Raw genomic sequence first — 15,238 nt, 5'->3', positions numbered from 1 at the left:
GTGTTATGGAAATCGTACATGCTACCTTTGCGACTAGATCGCCCTCGGCCTCATGGCTTTGCCCTTGACACGCTGGCATTCTGATATCTGATGGTTAGCTGGTTCAATCTAGATGGCAGTCTCCAATGCAGACATCACTAAGCTTCGTGGACCAAACAGCCCGGGGAAGACAATGAACAAAGTCAAGCCCCTGCATGATGAGGCTCGGCAGGAAGTCTTGGCAACAGCCCTTCGTTCGGCCGAGAGAAGGTCATCCACAATACAGTCCTCTCCTTTCTCCCCATGAGCAGGGCGGGAATCCTCCCTTGGCACATCTCGTCTGGCCTTGCTCGCGAGTTGCTCCGGCGACTGTGCGTATAGATGTCCGGGGTGACGTCCTTCGTTGTTCACGAAACATTTCCGAGCAGCCACGGGGCTACGGGGCATCAGGGGCTGGGTTCCACTTGGGGCATGGGTGATGGGGGTGTGTGGTTTCCACGGATTCTCCCAGCCTCATCAGAGGTCACGCAGCAGCAATTTGTTCTCCCGGTAAGTTGCCCCTGTTGGTTATCAGAAACGACCCCTGGGGACGCGCGAGATCTTTGCGGGGCGTTGTAGCCAGCGACATCTTTCTTGCCCGACAGAGGCAAAGAGAAGAGCAACCCTAGCCTAGTCTCATCGCCTTACTGGGACCAGATGAACCTCAACAGGACCTGAAATGCTGCCTCTCTCAATGCTTAGCCCCGACTAGACTACAAAGTCCGGAGCTGCACACCTTCCCATGTGACCCCTTAGATGACGAATACTCCGTGTCTCATCTGCCAAGCTTCGCCGTATCTCACATTCAACCGGTCCAATCGATCGAAAACCCTGATAACTCCTTAGCTCGGCTCCTTTTCATCCCAACTCGGGGTTTCTGTCTCATCATAAATGAGGGATCAGTGAGTGACGCGAATGCCAAAGTTCTCTTTTGGCGCTTGCGTATGTGTGTGGTCCATCTCGTCCTTTACACTGCCCACGAGGAGAGGTGACGAAGAGTTTGCGATGGAGAAGCAAGATCCGGACGGCCCTGGATCATGTGCTGGGGTGTGCTCAGGGGGAATCAGATGAACAGTTGGTGGTCTTGGTCTCAATTCAATCTAAACATGCGTAGGTGGAGGGACTGGTGCCATCTTGCTTTTCTTCTTCTCTGCATGCAATCTAATTGACAACCGTAGAACAGACTTCGGATCTCCCTCGCTCGACTAGTCTCCGGTATACTTGGGGGGCTTGAAGAACGTGCATCACACGTATTCTCGAGACCATCATCTGAGATCACAGCTCCATGACGACCTGCGCCGATGAAGCCTCAATACTTGATGGTCTGGCCTCAAGCTGCGCGACTTGAGCTTCGACATCGTCGTACTCCTCACCCCAGCTCTGAGATGCCACCGACAGCATCCCCTCCTCTGCGCCGGGCGTGAGGAGGAGTTTCGCCACGATGCTGTCCAGCCATGCCGCCAGGCGGACGCCAGCCCTGGCGACGGACACCTCGATCACAGGACCTGCCTCGTCGAAGTACGCACCACCCAATTCCTTGCCGACGATTGCAGCTGGACCTTCTGGAAGGACTATTTTTTTGATACCACGAGGGCCAGTTAGCCAGATTACGAGTACGCCGCAGAACGCCAAATCGGCAGACATGGCGGCATGGAAGATTTCAGGGTCCCGGGACAATATACGCACCATGTGAGCAGACGTATGCGTTGGACTGATTCGCCCAGATCATTGACGAGCCGATGGGATCCTCGACGTCGAGACCAGCCAGCCACTCATCTCGAGCAGCGGCAAACTTGCCTGTGCGGATGTCCTTGACGAGGCTGTCGGCCCACAACGAGGCATCATGGTACGGCACGCGATGCACCCCACCGAGGAACTTGGCAGCGATGCTCGTGTCCCAGACGTGGTGCAGGTTGAGCTCGACGCCGTCGAAGCGGACGTGGATGCCGTTGCCGCCCATGGCGACGTTTTCCGTGTGCAATGGCTGGTGGATGTCGCCAAGGAAGTGGATGACAAACTTGGCGGCCTGGTTGCGGCGCCAGGGCGGCAGTGACGTGTCGAGCAGCTGGGACGTGTAGTTCTGGATGGACGCGACGACGCAGCCGTCAGCCTTGCAGTCACGGTCAAAGTCGACACCGCAGTAGGACGACGGGTCGTCCTTTGCGTCGATGAAGTGGAAGTTCTTGGTGAAGCGGCCCCATTTGGTGTAGCGGATGGTGTCTGCCCAAGTCGCGACACCGGCGAGGTAGTGCTCGGTTTCGTTGCGCAGGAGAGCCTGGAGGTATGTCTGTGTGGGCTCTTGGACCAGGGCGCTGGCGACGTAGGCGACAGTGATGTGGCCGAGACCTTTTCATCTCGAGTGGTGAGCATTCACGATGTTACTGGCCTTAAGTTCCGCAGCTTTAAGGGAGGACCTACTTCCCCACGCCGCCACCGAGGGCAGCAGTGCCGCCCCGACGGCGAGATTTACGATGCTGGCCTTCATGACGCACCGGCAGCCTTGACTGTGCCTGTTTGGGCGGGTTTTCTTGGCGGCTAAGGGAGACGTTGTTGTTGAGATACGTGAGACGATTGTTTGCGGTACTTGCAAGTTCTATGGATGGGCCCTCTGAATATTGCTGCGTGCAAGCGTTTTGTGCTGCAAGACGGAGAACGAGGTCGACGACGCGTCCTCGCGCGACACACGGCTCTGCCAGCTGCCCGACGTGTTGTATCCTCTGGGTCTCTTATCAACTAACAACAGGCTCTCATGTGACCGCCGTCTGTGGATGGGATGGTCATGACAACGGGCTGCACGGGCGTGAATTGGTTGGCTGGCTGACCTCCAGAGCTGTAGCTGGGGGGGTCGCAGGCATTGCAGGGGGTGTTTGGACCCCATGGTGTCTGGTTGTGGCGGGGCAACGGCGCAACCCTTGGGAAGACAGCTCAAGTGCACCAAGAGCTCGGGCCGCTGGGGTGGCTGAGAACACCACCAGCCCACACAGCATTCCTCTTCAAGGCTGGACTACTGCCATCAGCCTCAACTCAGCCCGCAAGCACCGCAGCCGCGTGACCCGCGCCGGGGTCTGAACGGATGGTGCTTGAGACGCTGCTTACCTCTCTTATCCACGCCTGGCTGTGGGGGCCATCCCGCAGCCTACAGGCACCAGTGTACGGAATGCCCGATGGTTTGTGGAGAATGGCGCGCGGGCTGGAGCCAGTATGTGGTTTGCGTGGTCCCAGTAACTATCGAAGTGCGGGTGGTACTAGTCGCGTCGTGGAGGACGGCAGAATTTGGCGGTGCTCAAAGTTGGATCGATCTTGTCTGCTCATGCAGCGGCGTAGCTCGAGATGGGTTTTTGTCTTTATCCAATCACAAGAACATTTGGCATACATGATAGGCTGCTTTTGTACACCAGAAGCACTCCCAACTTTATCCCTCTGAAGCCTCCCGAGGTCCCGTCCCAGGCGGCGACTTTGGGCCGTGGCGGGAAGGTACATGTACATACACCATCCCACTTGACGGGTGCCCACTACTGCAGCTCTAATCCCGTTGTGCTGATTGGCCAGCGCTGACGTAGTGCTCCCTGAATCGGGGTGCGGCCTCCCCACGCGCATCTGACAGTGCAGCGATAAGGAAAAGTCAGGTGTGCCGCCTCCTGCAGGGCCGTGGTGTGTGTCACGGCCTTGCGCAACCAACCCATAGGCAACTTATCTGCAGGGCTGTCATCCACGACTTCGCCAGCCGGTCCTGATTGCAGACGGTCCTGTGTTGGCGCCTCGTGACCAGACACAGTAACTGACGCCTCGAGAGCTGGGCACCCCGTCCGTCGCCGCTCGAGATCGACACCACGCCTGCCCCACACGCGATAATCTGGTCTGGCTCTCCCGTCCCGTCATGCATGCGTCTCCCGCTCGGCCCTTGTCACTGCTGAGTTTGCTTGCAGACCTTTTTCACCTTTTCCCAAGCCATTGATTGCATGTCTTGATCTCCCCCAACCGACAGTCACCTCGAAGAGCGCCGCGCACACCCACCTCGAGCCTCGTGGTACCCTCTGATTGTCTGCTCAAGCAAGGACCCTGCTTCACCAGCAAAGAGGACTTGGACGCCGCACCCTCGCCTTCAGCCGCCTCGACGAGCGTTGCCCAGCATGGCGAGCGCAGCGCACGGCCTCTCGACCAACGAGGCGCTCTCTGGCATCTTTGGCAGCATCAGCATCACATCCTGGATCTGCTTGCTCGTGAGTCTTAACATCTGGGACGACCGGCCCTTCGCCCGCCGCAAAGCACGGTGGTGGGGTGACGACCCTCAGAGCACTGAACACGGCTGACCTGACCTTGGGAACCACAGATTCCCCAACTCATCACAAACTACAAGACCAAGAGCGCCGATGGGCTGTCCATGCTCTTTCTGGCCGTCTGGCTCTTTGGCGATGTCACAAATCTGTCAGGTAAGACAGAGTGCTTGATGCCGATGGGCTCTCCAGGGCATACATATATCAGCAAGCAATTGCCCCCAGACAACAGCACCCGTGTGTACTAACCAGCCTTCGCTCCTTGATTCTAGGTGCCCTCGTCACCGGTCTTGCGCCGACCGCTACCGTGCTGGCCGCATACTTTTGCGTCTCCGACTTGATCCTCATCTCGCAGTGCGTGTACTACAACACGATTAATGCGCGAGCGGCGCGGCGCCGAGCTCAGTCGAGCGCAACCGACATCTCCGAAGACGAGCCACTTCTGCGCCGGCAGAGGACCGGCTCCTCGACCACCGCGGTCGCCCTCCCTGGATCTCAGCGGCGGCGTTCGTCGGGACGCGAGATCAACCCCATCAAGCGCGTGATCACGGGCGAAGACGAGACACCCTCCGGCAGCGCATGGCTGCACAACACGCTCGGAATCACAGCAATCTGGGTCGTCGGCACTGCGGGCTGGTTCTTGTCGTACCGCGCTGGTGCGTTTGACCAGCCAGAGGCCGATGTCCCGGAAGATCTGAGCCCTGACACGCCTGTGGCCATTCTTGGCATGGTCATGGGCTATACAAGTGCTATTTGCTATCTCTGGTAGGTCTTGTGTTGCGGTGAAAGGGGGCGCTTTGCACTTGGCTGACCTGGCACAGTGCTCGGATCCCACAAATCATCAAAAATTACCGCGAGAAATCCTGCGAAGGTCAGTATCTGCCCACCCTAACCCGTGCCCCAGCGTCAGCAAACTAACCTGGTCTAGGCCTCGCTCTCTTGTTCTTCATGCTGTCCCTGACTGGCAACCTCACCTACGGGCTAAGCGTCTTCAGCTACTCTCAGGAGCCGCAGTACATCATCAAAGCCATTCCTTGGCTGCTAGGCTCGCTCGGCACGATTGTCGAAGACTGCATCATCTTCTACCAGTTCCGCATCTACTCGCAAAAGTCCGAGCACGCAATCGACGATTCTGAAGAGGCATCGTAAGGCCAGGAGGGAATGCATAGAGGCATCTTCTGCAGTCAAGGTTGAAGTGGTGGGGAGGGGGCGAGGGGGGCCCGTGCGTAGACATCGTGCACATGTGTCGCTGTTGTTTCCCCTGTCCTGGTGGTGACCTGGTGTCACAAGCATAGTTCAAGGCGTCACCCTGTATCTTTGCTGTTTTGGTGCTACATCTTGCTTTGGCGGCTATCTTTGGGTATTTCACCGCAATATTTTACCGCAATAGTACCTCGCAATGGCTATTGATTTTCCACGGCTGTCAGGGGTGGATCGTGGCAAACCCGTACCTGCATGCTCCCCCACATTTTGGTGTGAAGAAGTAAGGTTATCGAATGATTCGACCATCAAGACCCGGGCGGGCTTTGCCCAAAGTTCGCTTGAAGCGACGGGAGTGCGATGGAACTCCACTAGAGTTTTGCATCGAGTCATACTCAAGGTGCATACAGTACTCGACACTATCTAAATGGCTGGGTCCCACCGTGCCGCCACTGCCATCTCCACAGCCAAACCACCTCACCACGGATTCCACCACAAGCATCCTCGTCCCCGTCCGTCAAGGGTACCATTGCCAGTTTGCCATGCCAATATGATATCAGAGACGGTCCCGTCTGTCATTGCGTTCCAAGCCTGGTCTTGGGCCGTTCGTCGCGTATCCCATTGATGATGGTCTGCAAGCCCTTGAGAGGAGAGGGAACAAGCACCATAGTAAGACGACTGTGCTGCAATGCGTGTGATGGATAAAGCTTAAGCTTAGGTATGTTTTTTGAGCTCTTGAAGCTCGAGGGCATAGTAGTGGTGGGTGTTGAAATTTATATTTTTTTTTCCTCGGGCAAATGAAGAGAAATTTGGCTTATGTGCTAGTCAATGCTGGAGAAGAAGAAGAAGAAGAACAACGCCAGCCAGGTAGAGAGAAGAAAGGAGCAGCGCGGAAAAGACACGGCGGGCTTGTTGTGTGTAAATGATTCTCCTCCTTCCTCCTCATCCTCTCCATCCTCCTCCCTCTCCCTGCCTCGATACGTGTCTGTATGTTGCAGACGGGAATCATAAAAGTAAAAATAAAAATGGGATCTCCCCTTCCCCCATCCCTCCCCTATCCCCACGTATGCAATACTGCGTCGTCGTCCACCTCCTCCTCATGCTCGTTGCGAGAGTTAGTCATCCACAAGAAGGAGGGGATCCAACAGTGGGCTTTTGAAGAGAAACCAGATGGTTTCATCTCAAGAATGGCTAGATGAATGCGTGCGCGTGCGCGCGAGGCGACGCATCCCCCTGTGTTCCATTGTTCTTTCAGCTCCGGAGAGGTCTGTTACGTCTGGGTTAGCATGATTGCAGGTTGGCAACAACAACAAAAGAAAAAGTTTTCCAAATCAAAACGCCAGCCAGGGAAATAATGGCAAGAATGGAAGAACAATAAGAAAGGGACTTACGCGCAGCCCTGTGGTGTGACGACGCCCCAGGCGCAGTCGCCTCTGACCTTGGGGACGACCTGGTTGGCAAAGACTGGGGTGACGACGATGCCTCCGGCGCTGGCGGTCTGGATGGCGAGGGCGGAGAGGAGGAACGAGGTGATGGCGGTGGCGAAGGTCTGCATTTTGGGCGGCGGTGGTGGTGGTGTGCTTTGGTGTGCTTTGCCTTGACTGGACTGGTGGTTGCTAGTGCTTGCTGTTGTTCTTCTTCTTCCTGCTGTGTATTTTCGTGGCTTGGGTGGATGCTGGTTATTAAAAGTTGGCGATGTGAAATTGATTACGAGTTGCAAAGACAGATACCAGATCTGTAAGGTTGAGAAGCGAAAGAGTTGTGGGCGAGTGGGCGGGTGGGTGATTACTGGAAACAAAAGTGTATATTGTTCTGTCTAAGAGGAGAAAAGGAGAGAAAGAGAGAGAGGGAAAAGAGAAACAGAAACATCGACGACGATGCCAGACCACGATCCCCGGCCAGCAGAGCCAGGCCTCGCCCTCGATGCCAGGAGGTGTGGCGTGACATTGGGTCGAGTGCGTGCCGCCCCATCCATTGTTACGGTGAGCAAGTACCAGGGCTGGCTGGCTGGCTGGGCTGCGTAAAATAATGTTGCCGAGTTGTGCCTGTGGAACTTTTCCTGGCTGACTGCCCAGGTGCTTCGAGACCGCAAGTGTCCCAAGGGGCGACCCCCCCCCTGCCCGCGGATTTCGAGGCCCCCCTGCCGTTGCTCTGTTACATCCTCCAGGAGGCTCCTCTCCCCATCATTTCGATTCGTCCCATCTCAGAGCCGCATGCATCATATCATCACAGTGCACGTCGAGAAGCGGGCTCTCTCTGTCTCCCGAGCAGACAGTTCAGCACATACCGCCATAATTCTTGGGAAGGGGGGGCTCCTCCAAACCCTTTTCGAAAGAGGTTCTTCTTTCTGCACTTCCCTGGCTAAACATTGTGAGATTGACTCTCTGTTCTGGACGAGACAGGCCTGTTCCTCATCATGCGCGCGCGAAGCCCGGCTGCTGTGCATGGCAAGACGAGCGAGGAGCACCTGCGACGAGTTTCAGCAACGCCTGGCGGGGAGGCTGAGACGCGGGGCCACAGAGGACCGGACAGGGGTCGACAGGGGGGGGCCATGGAGGGTTTCCTTCTTAGCGCAACGGCCGAGTCAACAATAACTGGAGTCCAGTCAGGGAGCGTAGCTGGGCTGGTGCCGGGTAGTCTGTCCTGCCTGAGAGGAGCCATGGACTGTGCAACAACCTCTTAGCCCATGGTATCACGGGCCATGTCGTCGCCATTGTGTCTTGTCTGGCTGTGAGAAACGCAGCTGTTGAGCTGGTGCGCATTCATGTAGTTGGGATAGGCCGAGAGGTAGCCTGTTACGTGCACATACTTTTGCCTGCTATTTATTCCAGAATTGACAACCTTGTTCTTTTTCTCTAACAAAAAAAGAAGAGTAGAAAAAAGAAGAGGAAAAAGATGCTCGATTGGAAGAAATAGGACATGTTGCGATTCATGGAACGACGATTACTTCGCTCCCTCAAAAACAGCCAGGAAGTTATGCCTCGCGTCAGTCTCTCAAACCAGCGAGGGACGTGTTAATAACGACACAACTTGAAGGAACCAAGAAAGCTTGGACAGCAATGAATGGTTCTTCTCATAATAACACGTCAGAGGAACAACCGTCGCAGTCGGACATAATCGGAACCCTGTAACCATGCTCAATCATACCTGCTCCGCATCGAACGAGAATGGATCCATAGACATTCGACCATAGTGTGCCTTTGCATATACGCTTTGGACCATACGAGACTTCCTATGCAGTGAAAGCCTAGACTATATTGTCTTCGAGGCCGCACATCCATATTGCTGGGGAAAACAGCCTCTCATGGGAAGCAGAGCACTACATGCGCCACCGACGATTTTGAAGACGGCAGCAATCACCATCCCGACCAAGATCGGACCGGGGAAAACCCCCATGATAAATTGTCGATTCCCTTCAGGGTGATCGCAGGACTACAATGAGAGGTCCAGTCCATTCGCCGCTCGTGATCGAGACCAAAAGCCACCACGAGATATCATCACCATCGCCCAAGGGCGGAAGTATGATTACTGTCCACAACCAACAGTGCCAGATTCAAGGGACCAAAAAGATTAGGAATGAAAACAAAAACCAGTCTCTCCCACCCTGTCTCTCTCCCGTCTTCCATTAGAAACGAGGAAGAAAATGAAAACAAAAATAGGAACACCAAATGCAAACCCACCAAGCCACAGAAGCATCTACTGGCACAGCCTTACACGGCAACGATTTTCTGGCCGACAGCACAGCAACAGCAACGTCACACAGTCTTCTCTCGCGAGGCTGAACCACCAGAAGAAGTCGGGAGGCTGGGACGGAGGCACACAAAGATTATTACACCGCGTTGAGCAGAAACCACCTCATAGCACAAAGAAGGGAACTACTCCCCCTACTACTACCACACGGCTTCCCAATACACGATATGTCACTGGGAGAAAAGAATACCATGCTCATTTCTCCTCCTTTGAGGCTAGGTAGAGTCGATACCGCGAGAGTACACAGCATAGAAGATCGTTCGATGGCGTCCCCCTTCCGTGAACACACAGCATCAACCTCGGTCCTCTTGACGTGAGCCTTGAAACCAAATGAACAATGGCGCGCAAAAGGCCCCGGACCTACCTCTCTATCTGTACAAATCACCGAGGTATACATAAAATTATCAACTCAGCCAGGGACTAGGTACTAGTCTTTGGACCATCAGAAGTGCTTCCGCACCACTTTGAACAGGAAAGGCCTGCCCGACAATCACATCTGATCACAGCCAAGAGCACCATATTATTTCTCAACGGCATAGCGGTCAAACATATTCATTCACAAACGAAGCTTCCCCAAGTCTAGAGGAGGACACATATATACAGGCAGCATGCACACCCATGAAGGCGCACCTGCGTGAGGAGGAGCTACTATGGTACTATTGTGCAAAATAAAGGAAAAGTAAAAAAAAAACGACAAAACCGACAAGCCGTTGTTGACCTTTGCAAAACCCCTGCTCGCTATGGATAATGCCAAGACAAACCAATAAGAGAGAGAGAGAGAGAAGGATATCCAGAGAACCATCAAACGCAAAAGAACAACAAGTGGCAGTTATGCTAGCCCTGTGACAGCATCCATGGGTGTCTGTGCGTGTATGTCAAGCGTGTCTGGCCGATCGACACATGCAATCATACAAACATGAGAAACGCCGTTCATGAGTTTCCTTCCCTTGTCAATGCAGACTGTACTGTGATGGCCCAAAAAAAATGAAAGATCTAGTGGTGTGTAGTCGTACGTGATTCGTGTTGTGGTGTTTGGTGTATTGATGCTGCCCCTTAAATCAGAGCCCTTGAGGGCTCTGCAGTGGACGTTTGTGTCGTTCGTCGTCGGAACACGCGTCAGAGTTTCCTGGCATCGAACAGCGTCAAGCTCAAGCTGGTGTCGTTCTCGCCAACATTAGGCGTGGGCTCACTCAGGATCTCCCACCGACGAAATGTAAAGGGGCTGAGCCTCTCCGGCAACATCCCACTCAGCCCCATGCCGAGGACCATGGCCCTTCTTTCCCGCTCACTGAGGCCAGGCGGCGGCCTCTCGCGATGAGCCAGCATAAAGGTATCCGCTGGGTTGGCGCTGAAGCTCAGGAGGTATCGGACTCGGACATCGGATGTCATGTCCTTGACCGCTCGGACGCACTGCAGTCTTGCCTCCTCGCTAAGCGTGTCCGCGATGACTAGAGCGGCATCAAAGACTCGCTGGCTCAGACTCACATATGCCCCGTGATTCTGAAAGTCGAGTTCCTGCGCAATGCCAGCAAGAGCTAGAACAACTCTTCCCCGCATTTCGCCAGCCGGCGCCTTCGCCAGCTCAGCGGCTGGCAAATCCGTGCTCGTCTGCATAGTCAGGTAAGCGAGAAGTAGCGGCAGCCACTTGGCAAGGACCATATCTTTGAGTGACGCCAGCTCTGTGTTAGGCGTAGCCACGATTTCCCACATGTCCAGGAGCTTCTCCGCCAGGGCTGCAGTGACGGCCGGTCCTTTCACAGCCGAGTTGCCTCTAACAATGGCGTCGATAACGGTTAAGAGGTTCTCAGCCATAATGTACTCCTTGGTTGTAGTGTCTCCAGACGATTGGCCAATCTTCGGTGAGGGGAAGAGTTCAAGGAAGCGAGCCTCGGCCCGGTTCTTGAGGTGTTGCGTCATCTCGGCATTCAATGATGGGAGCATGCCGGTCCACATGATGTTGTTGGCGGAGATGGCATTATCCATGGCTCTGGAGAGTTGTTCAAGCTGAGACTGAACCCTCTCCGCGGAATCGGCGGTCCCGGACTCCTCACTCGATAGATTCAACGAGACTTTGACCTGGCAGAACGGCAGAGTGAACTCGTTTGCAAGCTCCAGGACTTGCTCAAATGATTTTTGGCTACTGCCACTAGGCTGTGGAACGAGCAGCTTGGTCGTCAGCGTCTCGATGAGCGCTCTGAGATTGGCATCAGAGCTCTTGATCGAAAGAGTCTGACATGCCGCGAGGGGATCAAGAAGCACCAAGATTCTGAGAAGCTCCAGAAGCTGAAACTTGGTCTTGTTATCGTCCAGTGGCTGTGCAATCATGGCCTGTGGATTGCGAGGGGCAGCGTACTCTGCAAGGGCCCCGCGTATCAAGGACATGATCTCTTTAGCGTGCTCAAGTCGAGCTTGATCTTGAATGATGCGAAAGCGATAGCAGTCCTCTGAAGTTAGGACCTGATCAGGCTCCAGAGGCATCATCAACATCTGCAGGATCTCCTGCATGTAGATAGAGGCGCATCCAACGGCACTGGGCTGAATCTGGGCACCCTGGGACTGGTTGCGTGGCGCCGTCGCGAACAGGATTGCCAAAGAGAGACAACCGGAGCTAACAAGTAGTGGAAACATCTGCGTGAGCTGAGGTCGCTTCGAGAGCTTCCGAATGTGCTGGAGCCAAGCTCGCATCTGATTGTCAAAATGGTGTTGATCGAAGACACGCAGCCGCGTCAGGAGCATGCAGTAGGCCCGCTGGCGACCATCATCTTTGCCCCAGCAGGACTGAAGCTTGAAGATAATGGCCTGGAATACGCGTTCGAGAGTCGGCTGGTCAGCGCTCGAATAGCTCGCGAGCTTCTCAATCTGTTCAGTAAGCTCGGCCTCATCATCTTGAAGCTGTGTCACCATATTATCGGAGAGCGGAGAGGATGCGTCGACGGCATTGCTGCGATCGAGCCTGGCGAGGCTATCCTTGAGCTGCGCTGCAATGTCCTCGAAACCTGGAAGTCTCGGTCCGAGACTCGCAAGTGATGCGAGCAATGGCCGGGCCCCTACGCCTATATCGTCCACTGCAGACCGGAAACGATCATAGTAGAGCTGGAACAACATTTTGGCGCTCCCAGTGGCCGCAAAAACAGACAGATGGAGGTTGATTGTGTCGGCGCATGAAGCGAGGAGATCGGGGTTCGTAGAATGTGAAAGCATCTTGAGAATGTCCTCGAGCATGGCGAAATCATTGCTCGCCTCAACGAGTGCACGGATCGACTCAAACTTCGATAACGGGAGGCCGGCGCCGAGAGTGCCTTCCAGTTGAGCCTCAACCACGCCGCCAACAAAATCCTTGCACAGCCAAGCACACACCTCGGATTGTAGCGCTCGACTGCTCATTGATAACTGCCTGGTGAGCTTTTTGATGCTGCGAGGTTTTCGAACCACTAGGGAACCATCGTCATCATCATCGATTGATCCTGACAATGCATGCTTGACGAAGCCAATGGCGTTTGCAACGTTCTGCGACTCTTCTTGGACCGAGTAGGACGCTCTGCGTAAGAGAGTCGCTCGGAGACTCTTCATCGAGTCGCTCAGTGCATTCGTAGGAACTTCCACAAGGAGCCTGGTCGCGCAAGGGCCGTCCGTCTGGGTCTCCTGGGGGCTGGTCAAGCCTCCGCGGGCAATGAGCCACTGAATGTAGCGAGCTACAGAGAAATTGTTCGACCGTACGAGTTCGGAGACCAGATGATAAAGGAGATGCTGTCGAGATGTCTCGGACAGCGGATTGGTGTTAATGTATTCGAGAATGCTCCCGGTTGTGTCGATGTCAAGAACGGCCCAGGATCGCAAGATTGTAGTCGCGGCGTAGACTTTCGCAATGCCTGGGCGATGCAAAGATGTGGCCCATTCGAGAACAGTCCTCACCAGACCCGCCTTGTCTTCACCCAGGTCCCATAGCTGCTTCGGCGTGTCCTCAGCCATGGGAGCGCGGAGAATGTTGTCAAGTAATTTGACCATGCGGGTTCGCACTGCTGGCTGAGACTTGACACTGGGGCTTATGAACCAGCTGTTGCGAGCATCAATATCTGAAAAAGTCGCAATTGTCGCCTCATCAGCCATAACACAGGCTCGTATAGCATCATGACCTTTGGTCCACGTCTGGGGATGGACAAAGTTCTCGGGGGTGGTGAGCATAAGCGAGCTGATGAGTGTGCGTAATTGCGTGGACAGCGGCGCGAGAATGTCCTGGTCAGGATGATCAAAGATCTGCCCAGCATCAGCATGTATTCTCACGTAGCATTTTTGAATATCGCAGAAGAGTAGAGGCCTTGACGTACCGAATTGTAGTGGCCGACGATGGCGGTCACAAGCCTGCGCCCATATTTGCGCAGCCTAAGCATATCTTTCCAGTATATCTGTGAAATGAGTAACCACATGGGCAGTCTTGCTTGAGTTGTGTTCTCGAGCCCAGCGACAAGCCAGTCCATGTAATGATCACGATCAAGGAGATGCTCAGCATAGAGATGTGTAGCAAGGCGGATGCTGAGAAGATGTTAGCGGGCTTGTGAGCCTAGTTCGGGAAAGAAGCTTTGATACTTACGCGTACTGGACCTTGGCCTTCCAATCGACGTCACTGAATGACCCGACCACGGCGTCAATGAACTGCTCGATGCATAGAGTCCAGTCTCGGATCCACTTGATCTCGCCGCCCATGACCAGAGCACCACTGACGCCTTTGCGCTTGAACGCGCGGATCTCGTTTGCGCCCACGCACTTCGCAAGCCACACGGCACGATCGGTCGGGACATTCTTGTTGAGGCACTGGTCGAGGAGCACTCGGCCTCTGATGCCATGTGGAATGGTTCGACTGAGCCGGCGAAGTGATATCTGTGGGTTTGCGAGCTCTTTGAGCCATACCTCGCGCTTCGTGTCGGTTACCGTCACTCGTGGTGGCGGCTTGAATGTTGAAGGTGCAGAGATTTGACCACTCTGTCGCCTCTGATTTAAGACACTGGTGAATATTGTTGATAAGGTGTGGAGGCCGCTCTTGTGCTTCAACGCCGGGAACAGCGTCACTTTCGCAGATGAGGCTTCCTGAGCTGCCTGTCCGGGGGCTTTGTCCAAGAAACCATTGCGTATTATGTGATCGGAGAACTGGTCCTCTGCGTTATTGCCTGTCCAAGCATAGAAGTCCGCATGGCCTAGACCAGTCATATGTTAGCACGTGCACAATCAGGTAATAAACCCAAGCGAAAGCCGTCGACCTAAGGGCCAAGCACTGATGAGCTTTTTATCCACGCCATTTGCAGACTTACCTGCGGAGTGCTCCTGCTTTCCTACAGGCGGGAAGCGTGGCGCGGCAGCTGGAGTTTCGAGGTGGAAAGGTTTTGGCCGGCCGTCTCTCTTGGAGGGTGTTGATGGAGCGGGCATCGAAGCGGACCGTTTGGCAGGAACTACAAAGCGCGCTCGCCGAGGCGGCATGGGCAAGGGCACCGGCTCACCCTCGGCCGTGTGACATCTCGACTGAGGCGCGCTCAAGTCGCCGAGTTCGGACGTGTCGTTCATGTGCATCATGCGCGATGGCGTAAACACCTTACTTCCGGACAATGGTTCCAAGGTCTTGGGCGATTCAGAGAATCCTGCATGCTCGATGCCATCATTTGCAAGCTCAAGCCGGAGCCTCGAGCCGACTCGCCTTGGCGGCGCGACATATCGAGAGCCGGCTGAGTCGCCCAGATCGACGGGTCCCTGCTGCTGGTCTGTGAAGCTATCCGCCCTGCGTGCTGGCGACTGCGACTGCGGCAAGTACTGTTGGCTGAGACTGCGTTGTGGGTTTGGAGGTCGCTGCGACAGCCCAGAGCCGCTGACGGATCTTTGAGGCTGTCTCGACTGGATGCCCAACGGCGGTCGGGAGGTCATCGCGGGCGACAGGACGGCTGCGCCATCTCTCCGGGTGGTAGACGTAGTCGTATTCGGGGTCGAGGGGGTGTTTGCAAGACGTCGCGGCT

General features: G+C 55.1%; 6 protein-coding genes across 6 annotated transcripts; 2 read left to right on the top strand and 4 right to left on the bottom strand.

The window, feature by feature from the left end:
• Positions 1-1,293: 1,293 nt before the first annotated feature.
• On the bottom strand, positions 1,294-2,503 carry B0I36DRAFT_359110 (putative nuclease S1 precursor; the record flags this gene model as incomplete). The annotated part of the gene is made up of 3 exons (XM_046158087.1): positions 1,294-1,589; positions 1,705-2,364; positions 2,437-2,503. The coding sequence occupies 3 exons, from the start codon at positions 2,501-2,503 to the stop codon at positions 1,294-1,296; spliced, it is 1,023 nt and encodes a 340-aa protein (XP_046016531.1).
• Positions 2,502-3,165, top strand: B0I36DRAFT_65614 (uncharacterized protein). The gene has a single exon (XM_046163168.1). The coding sequence runs from the start codon at positions 2,614-2,616 to the stop codon at positions 3,085-3,087; it is 474 nt and encodes a 157-aa protein (XP_046016530.1). The 5' UTR covers positions 2,502-2,613; the 3' UTR covers positions 3,088-3,165.
• An 836-nt stretch (positions 3,166-4,001) lies between these two features.
• B0I36DRAFT_65591 (PQ loop repeat-domain-containing protein) lies at positions 4,002-5,566 on the top strand. The gene is made up of 5 exons (XM_046163167.1): positions 4,002-4,238; positions 4,349-4,448; positions 4,565-5,057; positions 5,114-5,163; positions 5,221-5,566. Exons 1-5 carry the CDS (start codon positions 4,149-4,151, stop codon positions 5,439-5,441), a joined length of 954 nt encoding a protein of 317 aa, XP_046016529.1. The 5' UTR covers positions 4,002-4,148; the 3' UTR covers positions 5,442-5,566.
• A 1,177-nt stretch (positions 5,567-6,743) lies between these two features.
• Positions 6,744-7,047, bottom strand: B0I36DRAFT_359108 (uncharacterized protein; the record flags this gene model as incomplete). Its single annotated transcript, XM_046158086.1, has 2 exons — positions 6,744-6,759; positions 6,884-7,047. 2 exons carry the CDS (start codon positions 7,045-7,047, stop codon positions 6,744-6,746), a joined length of 180 nt encoding a protein of 59 aa, XP_046016528.1.
• A 2,716-nt stretch (positions 7,048-9,763) lies between these two features.
• B0I36DRAFT_65541 (uncharacterized protein) lies at positions 9,764-10,201 on the bottom strand. The gene has a single exon (XM_046163166.1). It carries the CDS (start codon positions 10,042-10,044, stop codon positions 9,799-9,801), a length of 246 nt encoding a protein of 81 aa, XP_046016527.1. The 5' UTR covers positions 10,045-10,201; the 3' UTR covers positions 9,764-9,798.
• A 157-nt stretch (positions 10,202-10,358) lies between these two features.
• B0I36DRAFT_237742 (transcription mediator subunit Med12) lies at positions 10,359-15,149 on the bottom strand (the record flags this gene model as incomplete). Its single annotated transcript, XM_046149557.1, has 4 exons — positions 10,359-13,496; positions 13,568-13,772; positions 13,831-14,431; positions 14,510-15,149. The coding sequence occupies 4 exons, from the start codon at positions 15,147-15,149 to the stop codon at positions 10,359-10,361; spliced, it is 4,584 nt and encodes a 1,527-aa protein (XP_046016526.1).
• Positions 15,150-15,238: the final 89 nt, after the last annotated feature.

Source organism: Microdochium trichocladiopsis, assembly GCF_020744255.1.
Source record: "Microdochium trichocladiopsis strain MPI-CAGE-CH-0230 chromosome Unknown B0I36scaffold_2, whole genome shotgun sequence".
Classification (NCBI taxonomy): domain Eukaryota; kingdom Fungi; phylum Ascomycota; class Sordariomycetes; order Xylariales; family Microdochiaceae; genus Microdochium; species Microdochium trichocladiopsis.
Note: the sequence above shows the minus strand (reverse complement) of the source record. Positions and strands in the feature narration are given on the sequence as shown.

Excerpts from the sequence above, each read along its gene's own strand:
- B0I36DRAFT_65614 (XM_046163168.1), top strand. The coding sequence starts at position 2,614 with ATGGATGGGCCCTCTGAATATTGCTGCGTGCAAGCGTTTTGTGCTGCA.
- B0I36DRAFT_65591 (XM_046163167.1), top strand. The coding sequence starts at position 4,149 with ATGGCGAGCGCAGCGCACGGCCTCTCGACCAACGAGGCGCTCTCTGGC. Across the intron at positions 4,449-4,564 it reads CGATGTCACAAATCTGTCAG|GTGCCCTCGTCACCGGTCTT; the intron begins GTAAGACAGAGT and ends CCTTGATTCTAG. Across the intron at positions 5,058-5,113 it reads AGTGCTATTTGCTATCTCTG|TGCTCGGATCCCACAAATCA; the intron begins GTAGGTCTTGTG and ends GACCTGGCACAG.
- B0I36DRAFT_65541 (XM_046163166.1), bottom strand. The coding sequence starts at position 10,044 with ATGGTTCTCTGGATATCCTTCTCTCTCTCTCTCTCTTATTGGTTTGTC.